This window comes from Phyllobates terribilis, unplaced genomic scaffold (assembly GCF_046119375.1).
Source record: "Phyllobates terribilis strain yellow unplaced genomic scaffold, ASM4611937v1 Scaffold_8__6_contigs__length_399053987, whole genome shotgun sequence".
Lineage (NCBI taxonomy): Eukaryota > Metazoa > Chordata > Amphibia > Anura > Dendrobatidae > Phyllobates > Phyllobates terribilis.
Window position 1 is genome coordinate 376,586,144 of NW_027362768.1, and position 23,014 is coordinate 376,609,157.

At 52.0% G+C, this 23,014-nt stretch overlaps 1 protein-coding gene across 4 annotated transcripts in view; it reads left to right on the plus strand.

The window, feature by feature from the left end:
- The window catches only part of TMCC1 (transmembrane and coiled-coil domain family 1), a 46,787-nt gene that overhangs the window by 4,797 nt on the left and 18,976 nt on the right, over positions 1–23,014 (plus strand). For 2 of the 4 annotated variants that reach the window (XM_073644993.1, XM_073644995.1), the window contains exons 2-3: positions 5,923–6,005; positions 6,159–6,886. In XM_073644993.1, coding sequence (XP_073501094.1) covers positions 6,362–6,886 — 525 coding nt within the window. In that variant the 5' untranslated portion in view covers positions 5,923–6,005; positions 6,159–6,361. Of the gene's footprint in view, positions 1–3,672; positions 3,988–5,922; positions 6,006–6,158; positions 6,887–13,126; positions 13,369–23,014 lie in introns of those variants that run through there. The other 2 variants (XM_073644994.1, XM_073644998.1) reach the window with 2 other exon arrangements.

Below are 23,014 nucleotides of genomic sequence, written 5' to 3' on the forward strand. Positions count from 1 at the left end.
TTTAAGTTTATATCTGTTCCTCTGGTCCAGGAAGATAACAAATTGCTGTGTAAACAGGATTATTAAAAAACCCGAATATAGTTCTGCTCCATCTGCAGTGACACGAGGTCTGATGGGAAGGCGTCCATAGAGCATCGTGCTGCATCACTACGGCCTATGTGGCTGCCGGCGCTGCCTGTCGCAATTGTGGCTGCCACCACTTGTTCTGGGGGTGTAGGGGGTGGCACTAATGGGGGTAGCACCAAAGAAGCAGCAGCCACATTGGGAGAGTTAGGGAGGCCTCTGCTTCTTTTGGGGGTGTAGGGATGGTACTAGTGTGGTTGCCAATTCTTTGGGGGAGTGAAGGGGTGGTAACTGGTGCCACACCTTCACCCCCCAAAAAAGCAGCCATTAATGGAACCTCTGCTACATTTGGGGGTGCAGGGATGGTAATTTGTTTGCTACTTCTTTGGGGGAGTGAGGTGGTGGCACTAATGCAGCAGCCACCCCCACCTCCCCCCACAAAAAAAAGCAGCTACATTAGTTATCACTCCGCAAAGAATCGGCAACTGCACTAGTACCATCCCTACACCCCCAAAAGAAGCAGAGGCCCCCTAACTCTCCCAATGTGGCTGCCGCTTCTTTGAGGGGGTGGGTTTGCCGGCACCAATGTGGCCGCTGCTTTCCATTGAGGCTGTATTTTTACTTTTAGGGGAGACTCTTATAACTGATTCTGATGCATCACTTACCCCTATATCCTGCAGTCTTGGCGTTAGGGGGACACTCCATTATATTGGTGGTCACCCATCTTTCCCAGATACAGAATGACATTAGGAGAGAACTGTGCATTTTTGTGGTGCTGGCTCCTTTAAATGGAGACTTTTTTTTTTTTCCCATAAGGCCTTGAGTGTTGCGTCTCGCTGACATCTGTGCGGCCTCTGACCCTCCATCATTCCATTAGTCGGGGCTGGACCGCTCCCCGGGGTTTCCTTCCTTTTTAATGTTCCATAAACTCTCCTATTGATTAACACTCGGCCTCCATTATGGGTGGGATCGGGGGCTATTCCCGCTGATTGTGCTGCGGTGAGAGTCCAATCCCTGCAGGAATCCTCTACAATAAAGGATCATTACATAATGAAAAGTCCTGCAGCTTTCCAATAAGACTTTGTGTATTAATCCTGCATAGTTCTCAAGATCTCTGCTTGCTGGAAACCTTCTCGTTACAGTCCAGGGACTGAATACTTCCGATGTTTGCTACAATTGTATCCAGTTCTGCTCTAAACATCCCGGACCCCCAGACTGATACAAGGTATCAGAGCAAGTACACAACTGAACTTGGGTCAGGAGGGAGATTTCCCCAAATTCCTTCCAACAGTCCTGTAGAAATTGCGTCCAAAAAAACCTGGGCTGATCTCTGCTAATGCCCTCCGGACCCCTCCGTATGGTCTCTTTGGTTCTGATATGTTTCCTATGGGAAGATGAACAAGTAAAGCCGTGCTCTCAATATTGTGGCCCTATAGCTGTCTGACACTACAACTTCCAGCGTGCCCCCAAGTTGGCTGTCCTCGCATGCTGGTAGTTGTAGTTTTATAGCAGTCTGGAGACCACTGTCTATAATCTGGCTTATACAAGAATGGGGTCCTGTCCCGACAGCCATATGTTCGCCTGCACCCACCTCTCCATTCCTAGTGGCACAACATGTAGAAGATGGGACCCTCTTTAAGGGTTCTGCCCCCTCCATGCAGTGACCGTACCGTTCTCTGGGTCATTGCCCTCTGTAGCCAGATGTGATCTGCTCGCTCTTTTCCTCTGCGATTCCTTAGGGTAATTTTTCCCATTACGCGGCCGCAGCCTAATCTTGTTCTGTGGTCGCTCTGCCGTCCTCATTGTGTCGTCCTTCCCGTTGAGACATTTGGTAAAAGCTGTCGCCCAGTGGATGTGATTAACAGTGATCTGTGGGTCCCATGTAAGTAGACTATTCCCCGCTCCTCTACCTGGTGTAAAAATCCCAGATGTGCCGGTGGAGTTCAATGCATTTATATTGTTCATCCTGAGCCTCCTGCTTCATGAGTACCATGCCAGTACCATTGTGAGGCGCAGGGGCAGAATCGGAGGGCTGCTATTACACTTCATAGTGCAACTTTTTTTTTTTTGGGGTTGTGGTTTTCACTTTTGCAAAAATCTGTTTTAACCAACTCTAGTTCTTCTAGTTTTTCCGCTTCCAGGCTGCTGGGCCCCTAAACCTGCAGGACGTCTGCTGCGAGCAGGTGTAGTAATGCGTGCTGGTTGTGATTTCATCAAGCATTGATCAGTACGATGTGATTGTTACGCGGGGGTAAAAAGAAACCAGAAAGCTCCCGTTTGTAAGAGGAGCTGTAAATGGACAGCCGGTCCGACGTGGGATCTGCAGTCCCCGCCAAGCACATGTCCCCTCCGTTTGCTGTAACGTGGCAGCGCTGGGGAGCCGCAATGAGCGACGGGACCTGCCAGGAGCAGACTGCTCCGGGGAAGAGCGTGGGATCCGGCATCGGCACACGTTGTGTATCCAGATCTACGGCAAAAGCTGCCAGGAAACCCCACCATAGTCACCGCGGGGTTAGTGTATCTTGTCACACTTTCTAATTTATGTAATGGAGCAAATGTCAGGGCGGATGTTTGATCTATGGTGCTGGTGACAGGCAGGTATGACGTCAGATAAAGCTTGTACATAAGGGGGTTAACCAAACCTGGTGGCGCTGGGGTAGGCTATGCCTCCTGGTGGCGCTGGGGTAGGCATACTGAGAGGTGTTTCCCACACATTGGTGTTGTGTAGTTTAATTCCTCAATTTTCAAGCTCTCTGCTTGCTGCTGCTGCTAAAGGAAACCTTCCTAATTACATTCATAGTCTAAAACCTATTTCTCACAGCTGTGGGGCTGCTACAGTTGCATCTAGTCTAACCAATCCTCTGTGCCCTAACCTGTCTGGCCTGGTAATGCTGATAGATGTGCCCACACAAATGCTTTTTTTTTTGCCAACCTATCAGGGGCAGAGAGGTTTGTACTGTTGAGTAACATTTAGGCTGGAGACACTGTAACAAACCTTCAGCTGTGAAAAATATAAGGCCAGGTTGGGTATCTGTTTGAGTTGAGAAAAAAATAGATGTTCAGGCCCCTTTTTCTGCAGCCACGTCGGTGGTCCACGACTGCTACACCAGAGACCTGTGAGGCTTTTCTTTTTCTTGCCGGGATGCCAGGACATGGAAGCTTTATCCAGCCGCAGGCTGCTGACATGGCGGCCGGAACAGGCTCCTGTGAAGTCTTTTGCCTAGATCTACCTCTGGATATAAACTGAAGTGACTTGATTCAGTGACAGTAAGAAAGTTATTGAAACAAGAGGAAAATTAAAAAGTTGCAGAACTTTGTTGCAAAAAAAAAAAAATTTTCGGTGCGCTCTTGTCTGTGCTGTCGGGCGTGGTGGATTCTTCTCGGTGGTGGCGGTCATGTGGCCTCTCCTCCGGTCTGTCAGTTACATTTTCTGCTGTCATTGAAAAAAAAAATCTTTTTTAATATTCCTACTAAACCCTTTAATCTCTTGCCTTGTTAACCCCGTGCTTGCTGGCCGCTGATCCCTGCACACGGGGCAGATCCTGATCCGCTTCCTGTACTGATCCCTGCTCGCCGCCCGGGTTATTTCTGGTTCCCGTCTCGTTAATGCGGACGTCCGCGCTGACCTCGCTGCAGATGAGCGTCTCTCACCGCCGATCGCAGGGCATCCGAGCTCCGCGGTTCATCGATCCTTTTTCAGTTTGTTCTTTTTTTTGTTTCTTTTGGCGCAGCAGCCAGCGCTGGAATAACCGGTCCGGCCTGTTCTCACTAAATCATTGCTTTCTATTCCCTAATCTGACCGGCTAACCTGGGACAGAGCAGTTTAACCCTTGCCAGTCGTGGCGGACAGGTGGAGTTGGCTCTATTTTCCTGCAGTTTTGCAGGAAGACTTGTTAGAGGGCTGATGGTGATTGCGCTCCTCAGGTGAGACAGGTGGCTATTGCTTAAAGGGATATTGTGGAAGGCAGCGACGGACAATGCATTGCTTAACGTGCACCCCAAGTCCTTGCTGTATGTACTGGCCTTCTCGCAGAGCTGCAGTGTAAAGCATGGAGGATATAGATAGATAGATATAGATAGATAGAGATATATATATATATTATAGTGCCTGATGAGGAAGTAAAAGCTTCAGACATTGTAGCGGAGGTAGGCACTGCCCATTAGACATCCGCTCTCATGACTGTATCTGTTATCCTTCCAGATTTGGATACACTGTAACAAACCTTCAGCGGCAATTCTTATTTAGCAGTGTTCATTGTGAGCAGCGGGAGCCTCACAGCTGAGGGTTTGGTACAGTTGTGTCCAGTCCAGCCCGTCCTCCAGAGTGATACATTGTATCAGCCGGACATCCGTTTTTCATGCCTGGATACAAATGTTACAGACCCTCAGCTGTGTGATTTATTAATATATTGTATTTTTATTTTTTATTGTTTCTACTCCCTGACAGCCAGCAGAGATCTTGAAAATGTTATTTATGTGAAACTACATTAGAGATTGTATCAGTTGATGGCATAAACGATTGATCTGTCTGCGGCGGTGACATGAGATGTGCGGGATCTGACGAGTCGTCCTGGGACTTGTAGTGCCCCGCTCCGGCTCCTGGTGTTATTCCCGGCGGGCGGCTCGTTGTTTTTCTGCCGCCGGTCTCCCCGGGTTCCTTGCTGGTGTAGCTGCGTCTGTTCTGCCTGCACATTCCTCCAGTCGTTCTCCTCCTTGCTGCTCCGGGGGAGGGCGACGCTGCCGTCCCACTCAGCTGGCACAAAACATTTTTTTTTTTTTTTTTTTTCTCCTGTTCTTTCTGACTGTTTTCTCTCTTTTCTACACCTCGGCTGGTAAATCCTCACAGCCCTTGTACGCGGCGTCACCGTGTAACTGCAGCTGCTATTAATAGGATCAGCCGCCATGACGGTGCCCGTAGGTATCACACAGGCTCTTCGCTGTCACTCTTTACTGTAGTTATTGCATTGCATTCATGAAACGGGCAGCACAGGATGAACAGGGGAGATGCCTCACGAGTATTGACTGTCTGGCAGATGTACATTTTGTTTTTTTTCATTGCTGACTTCTGTAGAAGGGGTTTGTCCAGGACTTGGTTACTGGCGCCAGGTCTGAGATTGACCACTACCTGCTGATCGGTGGGCTGCCGGGGTCAGACCCCCACCACCGCTCTGATATTGATCCTATGGAGGGGCTCATCTATATCTTCAGATTGGGGACCCACTGCCCAACCACAACAAACATCCATTGTCAAACAATCCCTTTTAAAGGAGACGTATGTGACACAAATGGCGCCATTCTTGTCTGATGTCCAGGGACTGAGTGGTGCTGTTTATGGGGAGCTTTAAGGCTCCGATTTATCCCCCCCCCCCCTTCAGATAGGCGGCTCCCGGTCAGTTTAGGGTTAAGCGTTGCCAGACTGATCCGCACGTAATAAAGGGTATAAATATAACATAAAATATGCATGCAAGCACGGCCCGGAGCGGTGAGCCAGATCTGTCCTGTGCTATTAGCTGCGCGCTCCGCAGCGGCACAGTTGCCCTTGGATTAGGCCGCGCTCGGCTCTGCCGTTATCGCTGCTCCAATATTTGCTCGTCTCTAACTAATCCTTCGTGAGAACGGCAATTATTAATGGATTTCATCAAACGGACACGTATTGCACTGGCGCCTGCAGGATAACACCTCCTATCCTGTCCTCTGACAGTTCTGCCTGGTCACAGTTGGATCCGCGTCCGTCCTGTTGGGGCTCCGTCCCCCCCAGCCGTCTCCTCATGATGAAATGGGAATGAGCATGTCATGCCGGAAGTGTTGTCATCGGGACATATATGTTAAGTCATTTACTTGTGATTCTTGTCCATACAGTGACGGCTCCAGACGTCGGGGGGCTTCTTCTCATGGGAGGCTACAGGCCGTACTAGATGTCCAGCCGCAGTCACCGGCTACACGTAAGTAAGACGCAGAGTGCAGTCAAGGATTGGGGTAGGGTGATGGAGAGGTTGGTTTTACCTACTGGAGAGGTTGGTTTTACCTACTGAGGATGTCGGGGGACCGCACCCCTCTTTCATGTTTACCCACATCTTGTTTCCATCTTTTTGCAGATTTGGTAGCGGTTATAAAGCAGCAGATCTCCGCGGAGCGCTGACACCGACTCTTATGACTTCCCTACGCCCGTCCCCACGGGTCTTGGGGGCCTACTCCATCCACTTCAAGTTAAAGTAACTTCCTCGGAGGACGACGCCCAACCAGCGACCTGCGCACCGGAGATTTGGGGAGGGGAAGAGGGCATGGTTGATGTTTTCTGATGGAGACCCCCGGCAGCGACAGCCTCTGCGATGATGCGGACCCTGGGGGTAACGAGTGCAAGAGGCTGGTGGACGGCGAGCAGAAGGCCCCCAAGGGCTCGCACTTCGATAACATCAATGTGATCGGCCAGGGCCTGAAGCACTTGTTTCAGCATCAGAGGCGCCGCTCGTCTGTCTCGCCCCATGACGTGTCACAAGCCCAGCCTGAGCCGGAACCAGAACCGGATCAGTCCCAGGTTCAGGAATCGGATGCAAGCGCTCAGCCCACCGCCCTGAATCGTGTCCTGCAGCAGATCCGGGCCCCTCCGAAAGTCAGGAGAGGAAGCGGCCTGCAGCAGAACCGCAAAGGCAAGACGACGCGGGGGAGTCCGCAGATCGGCCGGCGATCAGCTCAGGATATCATGGCCGTCCTCGCCTATCCAGGACGCCCACGCTCCTCGTCCACCACTGACGCCTACACGGCCACTGCCGCCCTGGAGATGTGCAGCGCCTCCTATCTGTCTGGAGAGGAGTCGGCTGAGAAGGTAAGAGGCCTCAGATTATTAGTGGAGGGTCTTCCAGTGAAATTGTCTGACGTCTCACGTTTTAAGGGGTTGTCCCATAAATCCTTCAGATGATAAATGTATAGTCGCTGGGGATTCTGAGACCCCCCTCCGACTACTAGAACGGGAGGCCGCTGCGACCACCCTCCTATGGACCGTGAATAGAGGCGGTCGCACATGTTCACAAAGGCTCCATTCACTTAATGAACTGGGTTCCTGAACAATGGGGGTCCCATAGATCGGACCCCCTAGTTATCATACACTTATCACCTACCGATGCTTTGTGGGCCAACCCCTCGCTTTAAGAGTACAACTATAGCGGCAAGCAAAAAATTATGTTGCTGCCATTAGGGGGCAGTCCGGAGCATAGCCTATTAAGGTCATTAAAGGACTTAAGTGCTGATAGTTCGCCCCCTAGTGGAGGAAGTAATGCAATTGCCTTTTAAGTGTGAGGTTTTCTGACTAACATATCACCCCTTTTAAATTTCACGTGCGAGTCTCTTATTTAAAGTTTGTCCAGGACGTATAAAAGCAGGAAATATAAAATAATTTATAGTCGCCTGTTTGTTTCCCTCTGCTCCAGTGAGGCCCATTATTCACTAGTGCTGTACATGCATCAGACCGCTGCAGCCAATCACTGGTCCCAGCGGTGACGCCTGCACATATACGGCACCTGGCTGCTGAGTTCAGTGATGGGCTGCAGTGGTCTCATGCATGTAGAGCACATTATTTACTGGGACTGCCGGAGTGGAAGTGCTGGAATGGCAGGGAAGTTCTTGCTTTTAGTATTTATTTTTTTTTTGCTGGACCTCCCCTTTAATATCCCTACCCCTTATACTTTTGGGTTGTTTTCTCCTTTAAGAACTTGTGAAAGTTATATGCGCTACCATTGATGCCAAGGACATCAGATAACGCCTCCGCTGTTTGTCTGGAGGGCGGCGTATAATCTGGATTTACGTGCTCCGCTTCCTTTACTTTTTGCGCTTCCAGTAATCCGGGCCGTAATCCCCCCCCCCCCTCACCCCAGGGGCAGCGTCGGCACCCGGGCAAGTGCTGGGGCCCTGAGCAGGCGGAGGGGCCCACTCACTGTCGGGGACCCCTGCGCGCTATGAGACCCGTGAGCGGTGCGGTGCCAGCGCCCGCTCCCCCCCCCGGCACAATACTACAATACTTGCCCCTCCCCGTGCCTCCGCAGCAGCTCCTGTGTCTTCCGCGGCTGCTGCACTGTGACGTCTCAGGTCAGAGGGTGCGGTGACGTCTTAACACCACGCTCTCCTGAGCAGTCACAGCGCAGAGCGGCAAGACGCCGGCGACGCTGGAGTCCAGAGCAGCGGCAGCAGGTGAGGAGTGAGGTGAGTATTTGTTTTTTTGTTTTTAGTATATGGAGGCGTGGGCATTATAAGGGGGGGGGAGAGATGACATCCTGCATGGGGCATTGTAAGGGGGGGGGGGGGAGAGATGACATCCTGCATGGGGCATTATAAAGGGGGGGGGGGTTGACATCCTGCATGGGGCATTATAAAGGGGGGGGGGGTTGACATCCTGCATGGGGCATTATAAAGGGGGGGGGGGTTGACATCCTGCATGGGGCATTATAAAGGGGGGGGGGGGTTGACATCCTGCATGGGGCATTATAAAGGGGGGGGGGGGGGTTGACATCCTGCATGGGGCATTATAAAGGGGGGGGGGGGGGTTGACATCCTGCATGGGGCATTATAAAGGGGGGGGGGGTTGACATCCTGCATGGGGCATTATAAAGGGGGGGGGGGGTTGACATCCTGCATGGGGCATTATAAAGGGGGGGGGGTTGACATCCTGCATGGGGCATTATAAAGGGGGGGGGGTTGACATCCTGCATGGGGCATTATAAAGGGGGGGGGGGTTGACATCCTGCATGGGGCATTATAAAGGGGGGGGGGTTGACATCCTGCATGGGGCATTATAAAGGGGGGGGGGGTTGACATCCTGCATGGGGCATTATAAGGGGGGGGGGGGGTTGACATCCTGCATGGGGCATTATAAGGGGGGGGGGGGTTGACATCCTGCATGGGGCATTATTTTGGGGCCAGTATTCTGTGCAGAGCGTAGTTTGGGGGCCATTATTCTGTATGGAGCGATTCACTAGTTTCTGAGCTATTGTAGAATTTACAATAGATATCACTCATGTATTGTAAGAAGTGAAATCTTTGCATTGTACTATATATATTTATTTATCTGCTGTATCTGTGCATCATGAAGCGTGGTATTTGTTAAAGGGGCCACTGAGACTCTTTCGCCCGGGGCCCACAGAGACCTGGAGCTAGCCCTGTCTCACCCCATTGGTGACCGAGAGCATTGGATTATCGGGGGATACGGCCGCCTTGTCAGACAGGGGTTAATGGAGATCTGATAAGGGTCTGTACAAAGTTCAGGTCAGCTCGGTGCCTGGTACTGCCAGCTCCGGGTTCCATGTCCTGCCACCAGAGCGCGGTGCAGAACGCTGCCGCCAGGTCCCCTGATCAAGGGGTGACCGGGCATAACCAGATCAGGTCAGTCCAACAGAGCATGACGGGGCGCCCTGTAATAAATACAATGTTATCTAATATATGGCTCTGCCAGTCTGGCCAGTTGGCGGCAGGTCGCTGTGGTAACTGGTAATGGTGGTGACGCCGGCAGGGTGTGACGCTTTTCGCCGTATTTGGCTGATCTAAGCCGATCGATATTTGCAGTGTTACTTTGGGACAAGACATGAGTGTAACCTCTCCATATGGCACCGCAATGGCGCAGTTTGACCAGCAGGTGGCGCCCACGCTGCATTCATATTTTTCACTTGCTGCTCCGTCCCGAAAAAGTTTTAAACTGGATTTCCTTTGGATTTTTGTCGTGCAGTGGCGCCCACTTCCTCCCGTTCATTTTCTGTGCTTCAGCTCTGAGTACGTGGACCCCCGAAAGTAAAGTGATTGCATATCCTAAAATTGTATCTTACACTCCAGTCACATCCGGAGCTTCACATAGACCCGGCACGGGGTCTTACCCATCTATCTGGGCCCTGCGGCCGTAGGTGGACTCGGCTTACACTGTACAGACCAAGGCAGCAAAATTCAGAGTGCAGCTCTGGATGTGACTGGAGAAGAAGTTGGCATAAATCAGCACTATTATCGGGGAGAAACTTCTTAATTTTGGCATTCGTCCATCTGAGATTTGTTTGGGCAGGAATTGCTATATATGCAAGTGTCTCAGACTGTACTACAACCCTCATCCGAGCTGCTACATCCTCCTCCTCCTCCAGTGATTCCTCAGTGTGGGAGGCTTCTGGTTACACGGCGTCTGCTCGGCTCCCCCTGGCACGGCGCCCGTCCATGCCCACAGAAGTGTCATACAACTCCGTACTAATCCAAATGTTTGTGTTTTACTGAAACCCCAGACAATTCACAGGAGATTTGTCAGGACGCAGTCTGTGCAGGGCCGACGTTAACTTACACCAATTACTAGTAACCCATTGCCTGCTGGAGAAGTTTTGGCGCGGGTGATATGGGATGTCTGTACAGCATTGGCATCCTATTGTGCCCCTCATGAGGCCATTTTAAGTGGATGTGTAGTCAATTTTTTATTTTTTTTTTTTAAAGTAATTCTGTGTTTTCAAGACCTCTGCTAGCTGTCACTGAATTGACTCCATTGTAGTCCTAACACAAGCAGGTGGTTTAGGCTGGGGTCACATTTGCGTTACCACCAAAGAAAACGGAAAATTAAAATGACAGCAGCGCCAGACCAATCGCCCGACCGGTACTAACGGTGCCCGACCGGTACTAACGGTGCCCGACTGACCCCACACGCCATCAAGAAGAATAACCCATGTACAGATTACACGGTTGTTTCTGGTTATTGTCGAGACAATGTGGACTGAGGCCAGGGATAGACAGCAAAAAAAGTCGCATGTGACTTGCGTTAACGTCTTTGACAAGTGACAGCGGCCGACGATCCGACGCGTCTGGTAACGTTTGTCGGTCGCTGGTCTGTCCGTCTCTGGCAGCGTACACCAAGATGCCCTCTGCAGCCGGGCGAGGGGAGGAGGCGGCGTGACGACCTGATCTGCCCAAAACCTTAATCTGCTCCAGATGTCTGTCTCGGGGAAGAAAATGAAGCCAAATCATTTAATTCCCCGTTATCCCAGCTGATTAAATGGGGCGTCTCCTAATACCCAAGACATGCCAAGAATCCTGGTTATTTGCTGCCTCCTGCCTGAATGTCTGAGCGGCCGGTGCCCGTGCCACCCCGACCATGATGGATCCCAGGGCATCTTAAGGGCATGGCTGCTGCCCTGCAAAAGCACGGCCGCCCCTGTCAGGTATATGTAAACGAATGGGGCAAAGCTGCAGTACCATATGCTACCTGTGAACAGGGGTGGCGCTGTTTTGTTGCTGGCGTTGGATCCTGCAGTATTTCCAGACTGATGGCCCATCTGACTAGTCCTGCAGTAATAGGGGAGCAGAGGGTGGACATCTATGGACGGGATACTAAAGCAATGTCCCAAATAAGCCCATCGCTGCGCAGCTGAGGGTTTGTTACATTGTATCATTGTAGATAGCAGTGTATCACCGATTTGTGCTGATGCTTTCACCTTGTAAGGTGGTTGTAACAAACCCTCAGCTGTGAGAAGTGTCTGGTTATGGATCATTCCTGGAAATCTCCTCATCGCCCCCACCTGCAGGACGTCCGTCCGTCCGTCCCCAGGATCTCGCCAGGTGGACGGAGACGTCGCAGAGGGGAATCCACACCAGAAAAATCCATAAGGCCGTCTTTGTTGATCCGTGCGCTGACGTCGGGGGTTAAATGATTTTTCTTCGGGTCCGTGCACAATGGGCCACGTTCATGCAGTTTGTCTGGAGTTAATAGTCCTATAGTCCAGAATCACTGATAATCCGGCACATGCCTGAATTCTGCAGCTTTTTCTAGGATAAAACCCTGTTCTCCAGCTGCTGTGGAACTACAACTCCCAGCATGCTCTGTCAACCTGAAAAAAACACAAGTTGTAGGTGGCTGGGGCATTATGGGAATTGTAGTCTTGCTACAAGTGGTCAGGTCATGGTAGGAGTCATAGCTTTTCAATAACTGGAGAACCACAATGTCCAGCATGCTTTTGACATGTAACTCTCAATCTGTTGCAAAACTACAACTCCCAGCATGCTCTGACAGCCTGTGGCTCACCGGCTGTTGATGAACGACTGTAGGGGCATGCTGGGAGTTGTAGTTTTGCACCCTCCTATCTCTGTCTCTACCTCTGGTGCTTCAGCTCTTGCTGAACTACAGCTCCTATCCTACTTCGATGACGTGCCGTTGTGGGGGCAGCTGGGAGGTATTTTGCAGCAGCTGTGCCACCGCAGGTTGGAGGCTGCTGGGAGTTGTAGTTCTGCAGGAGCTGGCGTGCATGGCTGCTCTATTATACTCTCAGGAGGTGAATCCCGGGGCAGCAGCTGAACAATGGTCTTTATTTAATGCCGCCGCCGCTCCCCTGCGCTCCGACCGGTTCCACATCGCATTTAACCCCTCGTGCCCCGAGCCGCCGTCTAAGAGGCGCGAGACGTTTCTCATTGATTATCCGATTATTTCACCTTGGAGGCTTCGCTCCGCGGTCGTCAGATCTGCTCCGCGCAGCCGGTGAGCGACACGGTGAACCCGGCGCCGAATCCAGCAAAACGCTGCAACCTCTATAGCCGGGAGCAAAGAAAAGCCGAAAACTGCTGCCCCCCTCACACGGAAAAGTGGCGCTCCTGCACATTTGGCATTTTATTTTTTTTTTTGTTTGTTTCTGACTCCTTTAATTTGCGTTGTAGAATCCAACCCTGAGCGTCTCCCCGCATACCCTAACCGCCCTGGATGCAGGGCATTCTGGCACTTGTAGTTAAAAGTATTAGTAGTGTCTCCATTAATTTAAAAAAAAAAAAAAAAAAAAGTACATGGTAATGCGGAAGATCAGGCTGATGGTACAATCTGTTGTTCCCTGTTATCAGCCGCTACACGCAGGGAAGAATGAGGGGTCTGGGATAAGTAAGTGCACCCCGCAGTCTCTATCATAGTTGCAACTGATGAAATTGAGGTAATGGCGGGTCAGGTGTCTGGCGGGGGGGTGGAGGCGGTGGATAGTGTGTCAGGGGGATTGTCCTCAGGGTCCATCTGTCTGGGACCCTCTCAGCTGACTCACAGGAAGCGCAGAGAGCAGCGGCCGCCCCTCCCTCCTCGCCTGTCACTGGCAGCGGACGGACGGCAGGAACAATGAGGCTCCCAGAACTTCAGGCGGCTGATCAGCCTCCTCCGTCCTGAGCTGCTGACCGTGGGGGACCCCCTGCCCTCGCCCCACTCTCTGCCCCCACTGTCCTCTGGAGAATGCTCCAGTAAGCGTCGGCGGCCACCGCTCCCTCCTGTTTCTTTGTGTGAAGAAGGGACTCAACATGGTCCAGCGGTTCAGCCTGAGGAGGCAGCTGTCTAAGGTGGGTACGAGGTGGGTGCGACCCCCGGGCATTCATCCTGAGGAGGCAGCTGTATAAGGTGGGTACGAGGTGTGTGCGACCCCCCGGGCATTCAGCCTGAGGAGGCAGCTGTATAAGGTGGGTACGAGGTGTGTGCGACCCCCCGGGCATTCAGCCTGAGGAGGCAGCTGTATAAGGTGGGTACGAGGTGTGTGCGACCCCCGGGCATTCAGCCTGAGGAGGCAGCTGTATAAGGTGGGTACGAGGTGTGTTTGCCTACCTGGCATTCGGCCTGAGGAGGCGGCTGTCTTAGGTGGGTACGAGGTGTGTGTGCCCCCTGGGCATTCAGCCTGAGGAGGCAGCTGTCTAAGGTGGGTACGAGGCTCTCTGCTCGCCGGCTGAATGCCACTTTTTGTTTTACTTGCTTAGTGTTCGACAATTGTTTTTTATTTTGCATTTACGGTCACTGATTCTATGACTTCTGCAATGATGTGGGGGCTGATATTAGATTTGCTATATAACTTTATTTTTTTTATTTTGATATTTGTTTTGCTGTTTTTTTTTTTTTTGTCTGTATTTTCCCCTTCTCCGGATGATCGATAACACCGGCACCATTCCTCGATCTCCTTATTGTCATTTACTTCTGTCATTCAGGGATCTAGGAAAGACCCCCTTAAGGCTAGCCCCCGGCTTTTCCCAGGCATCGGCATTCATACGACCGTATAGCACCTGTGTTTTTTACTCTTTAGTGTCTGACAGCCGGACGTATGAGACCATTAGTTTTGGCACAAGACCCGGGGTTGGGTAATACGCACAGTGTGAATTTGCCTTGATGATCTTAGTTGTGATCTGTTGCTGGAAAATGGGAATGTTTTGTGATGCGGTCGCATAGGAGGAAAGATTTGGTACCAACGGTGCTTTTACTAATGTCTACCGCTCTACCAACTTTATTTTTTATTTTACTTGCGATGTAGAATAAAAACTCGGAAACGTGATCATTTTTTGTTGTGAATTCTGCTCCTTTTTGAATGCAGCGAGGTAAAATCCTGCAACAACTTCCCAAGGTTGGGTATGAGCACAATGAGGTTTAGAAGCAGAAACTCTCCAGGTTCTGCAAAAAAAACCAAACCTTGTAGTTTCTAAACTCTGCAAAAAGACTCCGTCGTCGCACAACCTTCCATGCGCTGTTTTGTGGATTTTGCTGCGGGTGAGGACTCGGCCCCATCAACCACTTTCTTAACGTTTTCCCACATTGGATCTGCAGCAGACCCTGTGCTGGTTACGTGAGGATTTTGCTGCAGATTTGCTTTAAATTTTACCATTTTCATTGCCAAAACCCTGCTTTGATTCTGCACAAAAAAACGTCCGGCTGTTTACTGTCCACACCTGCAGGAAGAAGCACGAGCGCACAGACTCGGGGATCCGAAAAAGCCATATGGGTTGTCATCCAGCAACAGAATTGGCATTTAGGAGACTTTCAGGGTCTGGAGCTTGCAGATCGGGCATGTCGGTGGAGTTTCTGTGTCGTCAGATGCCAGGAATGTGCCCGGCCCGGTTCCTTCAGGAGACGAGGATCTCGTCCGGCTTCCTGAGCGCTGAGATGAGGAGCGGTCATCGGACTTCTCATCCTGTGCGGTGTATTCAGGGCTCGTCAGTCTTCTTGTCCCGGGGGCCGATTATCACTTTTTTCTAGATTCCTTCCTGCAGTTCTTGTTTGCAGACCCTTCATCTTCTTGGATCTTTCTTTGCCGGGTTGCTTTTTTCTTTGTGCTGACCTGATGTTGTGTCTGAAGACATTCTGCAGTCTCTGATGGTGGGGAAAGCTGGGTGACCTGACTGCAGAATAGGACATCTATCTAGATATAAGTGAGTGTAAAGCACGAGATTTACCATTCATGACATGGGAAAGCTGGGTACTGACCCCTGCTGGAGCTGTGATGTTATCTGTACAATACTATGAGGGCAGCCATGTATAACGGGTGATTTAGCCATGCAGGAGTCTGGAAAAGCTGAGTGACGACCCCAGGGTGAATGTCACGGCAGCCATATTACTGATATTTTGCTTTTCTGTAGTCTGAGAAGGAGCAAATTGCGAATACGTCGGTAATATGGGGGCGCGGGTGTCTGTTGTCTTTCTCGGCCTACTTTTACCCTAGTAAAATCCGCGTCTTGCTGTAATTAAACCAGAAAGCGATCAGGAGCCGCCGGCGGGATAATGACATTTTCATTAAGAACCTGAGCCGTCGGTAAGCCTGTACTTGGCTCTGCGCGACGCTGACCAACGCCTGCGGCTCTGCACCGTTTACTAACACTACAGCCAGCAGCTTTAATGAAAGATGCATGGAAACCATCAGCAAGCAGGCCCGCAATCACTTGATCTTATATTCTTATTCTGGCTCGGGGGCGGCTCAGCCCGGTACCAGATCTACCTGATACTCATAGGTGCAGCTCTCATTTTTCGCCATTAGTTTCCTTTCTTGCTAGACGCACAAGGCGGCTGCTCATCCTGGCTCTTTAAGGAGGAGACTGATGATTTCTGCTCCGGCTGCAATGTGACAAGGTGAAGTCCTAAAACTCGTGTTTGGGTATTTTTGGCTGAATGCTCCCTGGAGTGACTAAAGCTGCTCACATAACGGGTGATAAAACTCGCTGAGCGTCCTCCGCTGCACTCACCATTATACATCGTGCCCGGTTTCTATATACCTCAGGTAACGAGCAGATTCTGACATTGCAGGTAAATGCATAGATTACGTGCAGCTTAGTACGATCCCCCCCGTGTCGTAGATTACAGGGGGCAAACATTGACCTGCGGTGCAGAGGATTCGGCAGATTCACCCTTTTCGGGGCACAAACCTTCTTCTAACACATTTGAGTTCTGAAACCTGCAGGTTCCCTTGTGATATGTTCACACGTTGCTGTTTTGGGTGCGGATTTTCCAGCAAAATGATATGAAATGTTGTCAGCAAATCTCCTCTAGGTCTCGCTGAACGTTTGTGCGGTGTTCTGGAGTGTAGAATCTGCAGTAAGTCGATTATTTGTAGATTTCAGCCCTTGCAGGAAAGCAGGTGAAATCTTCTGCAAAATCTGTATGTGACCCCGTGCGTAAAAACCTGCTCCAAATCCGCAATGTGTGATGGTAGGAATGTGTCTCGGGTGACACTGGCACACGGCCTCTGTGCCGATCCTGGTGACAGATGCATTTTTTTACATTTGCTATTTGGACGAGTTGCACGACCGCACTTGTGAACTTTCCCTCCACATTACAGAAGGGTCTCGCACCACCGTGGCCTTCCGCCTAGTAAACGCAGTTCACACCATGAACATCGGCTCTGCAATGTATTAGTGATGATGAACGCGTTTCAGGTTGTTGGACTCGTAGCTGCTCTTTATCCTCTATAAAGCTCCGTAGAGCAGCAGACGCACCGCCTGTATAGAAGACCCCATTGTCCATATCACCTGGGGATACAGTATATACAAGGACTGTAACCGTCACGTGTGTCTGCATCTCCCAGATAAGTCATCGCTGTTCCCCTGATCAGCTGCCCCCGCCGGCTCGGCTCTGCTTAATCTGTGACCAGCTCCTTCCTTCAGAGCCAGAAGGGTGCAAAGTTAATCAGTGAAAGGCTGGGGGTGGTGCAGAGGGTGGTCCCATCAATATGGTCCCCTCCCAGCATGCTCTGCTTCACTTGTAACCAGTCTGTCATAGTTTGCTACCATCTATCAGAGGATCATCTGGACCGGATGCATTGGAAGGTGCCATGGCTGACCGCAAGCAGAGATCTTAAACACCTAGAAGGTTTAACCTAATGCCCCAGTCGGTGCACACATTGAATGCCGTCATCGGGCACGGCCGCATCCTCCATGGGTGCATTCATGGCACGGGGCGGACTGCCTTCTCCGTCAGTGTCTGTACCTGCAGCGTCAGAGGTGGATCAGTGTCCAGGGCGAGGGTCCGCTGCTGCCCTGCATCAGAGCGACAGCCAATATCAGGATGCACTGATGACCCAAGCACCACCATTGTCGCTGCGGCTCTATCCAGGTGTAGATGGACGTCCTTACTGCTTATTTTACTGAATTCACACTCAAGACCCCACTGCTACACGCGGACGCTGGCGCTGCCGTGTGGACAGACCCGACTGCTACACGCGGACGCTGGCGCTGCCGCGTGGACAGACCCGACTGCTACATGCGGACGCTGGCGCTGCCGCGTGGACAGACCCGACTGCTACATGCTGGCGCTGCCGCGTGGACAGACCCCACTGCTACACGCGGACGCTGGCGCTGCCGTGTGGACAGACCCGACTGCTACACGCGGACGCTGGCGCTGCCGCGTGGACAGACCCGACTGCTACACGCGGACGCTGGCGCTGCCGCGTGGACAGACCCGACTGCTACACGCGGACGCTGGCGCTGCCGCGTGGACAGACCCGACTGCTACACGCGGACGCTGGCGCTGCCGCGTGGACAGACCCGACTGCTACACGCGGACGCTGGCGCTGCCGCGTGGACAGACCCGACTGCTACACGCGGACGCTGGCGCTGCCGCGTGGACAGACCCGACTGCTACACGCGGACGCTGCCGCGTGGACAGACCCGACTGCTACACGTGGACGCTGGCGCTGCCGCGTGGACAGACCCGACTGCTACACGAGGACGCTGGCGCTGCCGCGTGGACAGACCCGACTAAGACACGCTGGCGCTGCCGCGTGGACAGACCCCAACCCACTGTATTTAAAGAGAAAGCAGTGATAATATTTATCTGCTAATAGCCAGAGACTGCAATAGTTTGTCACTCTCCAGCGCTATAGGTGCTGGCACTAACCCTTTAGGACCCTTGGAATATGAGTTTAATCTCCAAAAGTGCATCCATCCACTGATTTGTCTCCTCAATGGGTGGGGCTAGAGCTAATTCTGTGACCACAACGCCCCTAGTGGTCAGTGCCAGAAGTAAGGTACCACGGCCCATAGTTATCTACCAGAAAACCCTGCGTCCTCCCCAGGACACGGCGCACTCAGCGCTCAGTCTTTGGCAATGTGAGGGTTGTTCCTTTACCCACCCGGCGCCGTCTGTATCCTGATCGCTCCAGCCGATGCCCTCTTTGCTGTTTCGGCCTCGTCTTGCAGAGCTTCAGCCTTATAACAATATCCCCTGCACTCAGGTTTCCGGAGACGTGCGGCTTCACGGCGCCAACTCAATCTGACACCCCGGATCAGATGAAGGGATCGATGTGGGGGAGCAACGCCGCGGCCAAGTGACGAGTCCTAATTCGGGCCGGCCGGGCGGCGGTACTTCCACTGGTGATTTCTTTACTTATTCAGCAGCTTTCTGATGATCTGACGATCAGGAGGTCGGGGGGAGTGGAGCGCGGATGGAGAGGCTTCATACAGCCGGCACCACCTGAGAAACCATCGCCCCCTCCCCGAGATTCCAAAAAAACAGCCCAATGCAGGATTCGAAGGAATCGGTCTGAAGCTGGCGCCTGGGGGCCGCCGGCGGCGTGACGGAGCTGGCGCCTGGGGGCCGCCGGCGGCGTGACGGAGCTGGCGCCTGGGGGCCGCCGGCGGCTTGACGGAGCGGGCAGTCAGTGCTCTGGTCTGGGGTTAGATAGGACCTGTTCTGCAATCCGCTTTCTTTTCTGCGTGGGGGAAGGGAAGTGACAACTGCTCAGAACCATTTCTGACTTATAAAGGTTGTCAGTATTTGAGGCTCATCAGACCCATATTACCGCCACATACTGTAATAATAAATTGACATCCCCCTCCTCTCGTCTGCCGCATCCATTGCTCTAGTAACTGGTGACAGTCGTTGTTTGGAGACCCAAACTAAATATCATCCTTAACAGAAGCAAACAGACGTCCCGGCCTGATCCCAACCCCGGCCGAAGGGGGAAAGACTGTGAGGAGCCTGGAGGGAGGCTGCACGGGAGATATATGGTGATAGCTGCGATAGAAACCGCACAGTGATGGAATATTGCTTAAAGGGTAATTCCAGGAGACCCCACAGATCACAGATGTGACCTGGCGATAAAGTGCCGCTCTCCAGCTGCTGCTGTGCTACAGATCTGGCTGGCAGTGATGGGAGTTGTAGTATTGCCGCTGCCAGTCGATGGCAAACACTGGGCTAAAATATACAATATGGCTGAAGGGCTAGTCCAAAAATAAATCCTGTTATCCCCCAATGCGAAGAGTAGGTAATAGCATGCGACCCCGAGAACCGCGCTGCGGCCCCATCCTGCATCCGGCCTCCGCTCAATTCATTGTCTAGAGGTCTGCCATGAGCGCTGCACTCAGCAGTCCCATAGACGATGAATGGAGCGAAGGCCAAACGTGCACCCCGATGTAATCAGTGTCCCTTTCTCTGGAATGAGGGGGGGGTCTCGGCGGTCAGCAAACCATCCCCTATCGTATGGGGGAATCTTGCAACGTTTGCCCTATTTCTCCACCATTTAAAGGGAGTGAGATTGTTCTTCCCTTACATTTAGGTATGGACAGACAGCTGGTGACCCTGTGACTACAGGAGCTCCACACCTGTTAACAATGGCCGCCATAACTGAGCAACCACCGCTAACGGCAGCAAAACATGTCAGACGTCAGTTCTCCCCCGTTATCACGGTCATCTTAGGTGAGGTTGGATCCATTCTGGGAGGCCGATGGGTTAAAGTTCTGTCCCGAGTATCAGGCATCCAGAGGTCCAGGCAATTTCTCATCCTGTAAGTAGCATCACCGACCTTATCTGCTGTTTATCTAAGCAATAAAGATAGCGCTGGATTTACGAGAGTCTCATCAGGGTCAAAATCCCCCTCCCCCGCCGCTGAAATCCGCAGATCCGGAGAGGAAGCGCTCACGTATCGAGAGGAGCAACGCGACGCCGCAGATTACATAACTGAGACTTTGAGATGTTTTATGGCTCTGAATTGTTTTATGGTTTTGTTGTTTTTCCAGTGTTTGTTTTTTTGAGCTAAAATAACTGAAGGAAACTTGAACCTTATAGGTACGGTCTGCATCTCAACACGCGTACAGTCTGCATCACACTCTTCTCATCCCAGGAGGAATGCTGCAGAAAAAGGCAAAAACCCTGCAAGAATTAAATAGAAGTATAAAACTGCATCAAATCTGCAAGGAAAAATAAGCATCGTGTGCACGAGATGACAGGGAGCTCACTTTACTGGGACACGTCCTCTGTCTACCACACTGCGCGGGATACGTCCTCTGTCTACCGCACTGCACGGGCCACGTCCTCTGTCTACCGCACCGCACACGTCCTCTGTATACTACACCACACATTCCCTATATACTGCACCGCATGGGACACGTCCTCTGTATACTACACCACACATTCCCTATATACTGCACCACACGGGACACGTCCTCTGTATACTGCACCACACGGGACACGTCCTCTGTATACTGCACCGCACGGGACACGTCCTCTGTATACTGCACCACACATTCCCTATATACTGCACCACACGGGACACGTCTTCTGTATACTGCACCGCACGGGACACGTCCTCTGTATACTGCACCACACATTCCCTATATACTGCACCACACGGGACACGTCTTCTGTATACTGCACCACACGGGACACGTCCTCTGTATACTGCACCACACATTCCCTATATACTGCACCACACGGGACACGTCTTCTGTATACTGCACCACATGGGACACGTCTTCTGTATACTGCACCACACGGGACACGTCTTCTGTATACTGCACCGCACGGGACACGTCCTCTGTATACTGCACCGCACATTCCCTATATACTGCACCACACGGGACACGTCTTCTGTATACTGCACCACATGGGACACGTCTTCTGTATACTGCACCACACGGGACACGTCTTCTGTATACTGCACCGCACGGGACACGTCCTCTGTATACTGCACCGCACATTCCCTATATACTGCACCACACGGGACACGTCTTCTGTATACTGCACCGCACGGGACACGTCCTCTGTATACTGCACCGCACATTCCCTATATACTGCACCACACGGGACACGTCTTCTGTATACTGCACCACATGGGACACGTCTTCTGTATACTGCACCACACGGGACACGTCTTCTGTATACTGCACCGCACGGGACACGTCCTCTGTATACTGCACCGCACATTCCCTATATACTGCACCACACGGGACACGTCTTCTGTATACTGCACCGCACGGGACACGTCCTCTGTATACTACACCGCACATTCCCTATATACTGCACCGCACGGGACACGTCCTCTGTATACTACACCGCACATTCCCTATATACTGCACCGCACGGGACACGTCTTCTGTATACTGCACCGCACGGGACACGTCCTCTGTATACTGCACCGCACATTCCCTATATACTGCACCACACGGGACACGTCCTCTGTATACTGCACCGCACATTCCCTATATACTGCACCACACGGGACACGTCCTCTGTATACTGCACCGCACATCCTCTATATACTACATAAGACGAACTGCAGACAGTCGCTCTTCTGGAGTCTCCGCCGGTATCGCAGAGATCATGAAGCCTTTTCTGTCCTAGTGCAGAACACACAGTCGTCCATCCCTCCTCTGAAATGGCTGATTGCAGAGAAATACATTGCATTGATCAGTGAAGGGAGAGGGAAGGTCCCGTCCCCTCACACCGAGTGCACTGACCTGAGGCCAGCTGTGTTTGGGACGTGGCCCCGTCCTCACCACGGCGGCCATCTTTACAGCGCTGCCTCTGATCTAATCGGCCCGTTCTGTTATCAGCTGATCGCTCACACAGCGATCGTGCAAAATGCGTTCTAGACCGAGGTAGCAGAGCCGAGCGCCGGCAGCAGCAGCAACATGCACGAGTCCACCGCAGCCGCCCTACTGACCGCCGGGATGGAAGCCTCCGCCGAAAACATGCGTGACCACAACTGTCTGTGCTACCTGCCGGGAGCATATCCTGCCAAGAGGACGCCCCCTCCTCTAGTGTTCTGGGCTTGCAGATAGTGTTGTTCCTAAGAATCATATATGGCCGCCTATAAGGGTCTTCCTCACAGTGTAGCTATAACGGGTGCAGTGTAGCCCCGGGGGCCATGTAAGACCACCGGCAATATAAAGCACTCATGATGCCGGGGGTCCCTGTTGAATCTTACAGACCCCAATGCAACATTTTCAAGTTACGCCACTGCCTCTTCCCCCACAAACTTTTTCTTAAGCCGTCCCTCATCTTTATGTGATGTTATCCAGCTTTCCTAAGACCCTGAATGGCAGATCTGCCTGGTAAGCAGGAGCCATCATTGCACAATATGGCATTCAGACATCTGAAAAAGCTGGATGACCTCCTACCACGCCATACAGGCAAACGTTACTGGGTCTCTAGCTATGGAAAAACTCACCAGTCATTGGTGGTCTGTCCTCGGGGACCCTCCGGGATCTCAATAATGGGGCTCTGCAGCTCTTTCCTGTGTGCAGCGGAGATGTGCATCCTCCATTCATTGCCTCAGTGATTGGAGCTGAGGCCGAGCACACACAACCTCCATTCAGGACAGGACTGCAGAGCCTCATTCTATGCATCGCTGTTGGTCCCACTGATCGGACCCCCGCAGTTCAGCAAGATATCCCCTATTAGGATAGGGAGATAACTTCATTTTTGGGAATAACACTTTTTAAACAGAACCAAAGAAAGCAG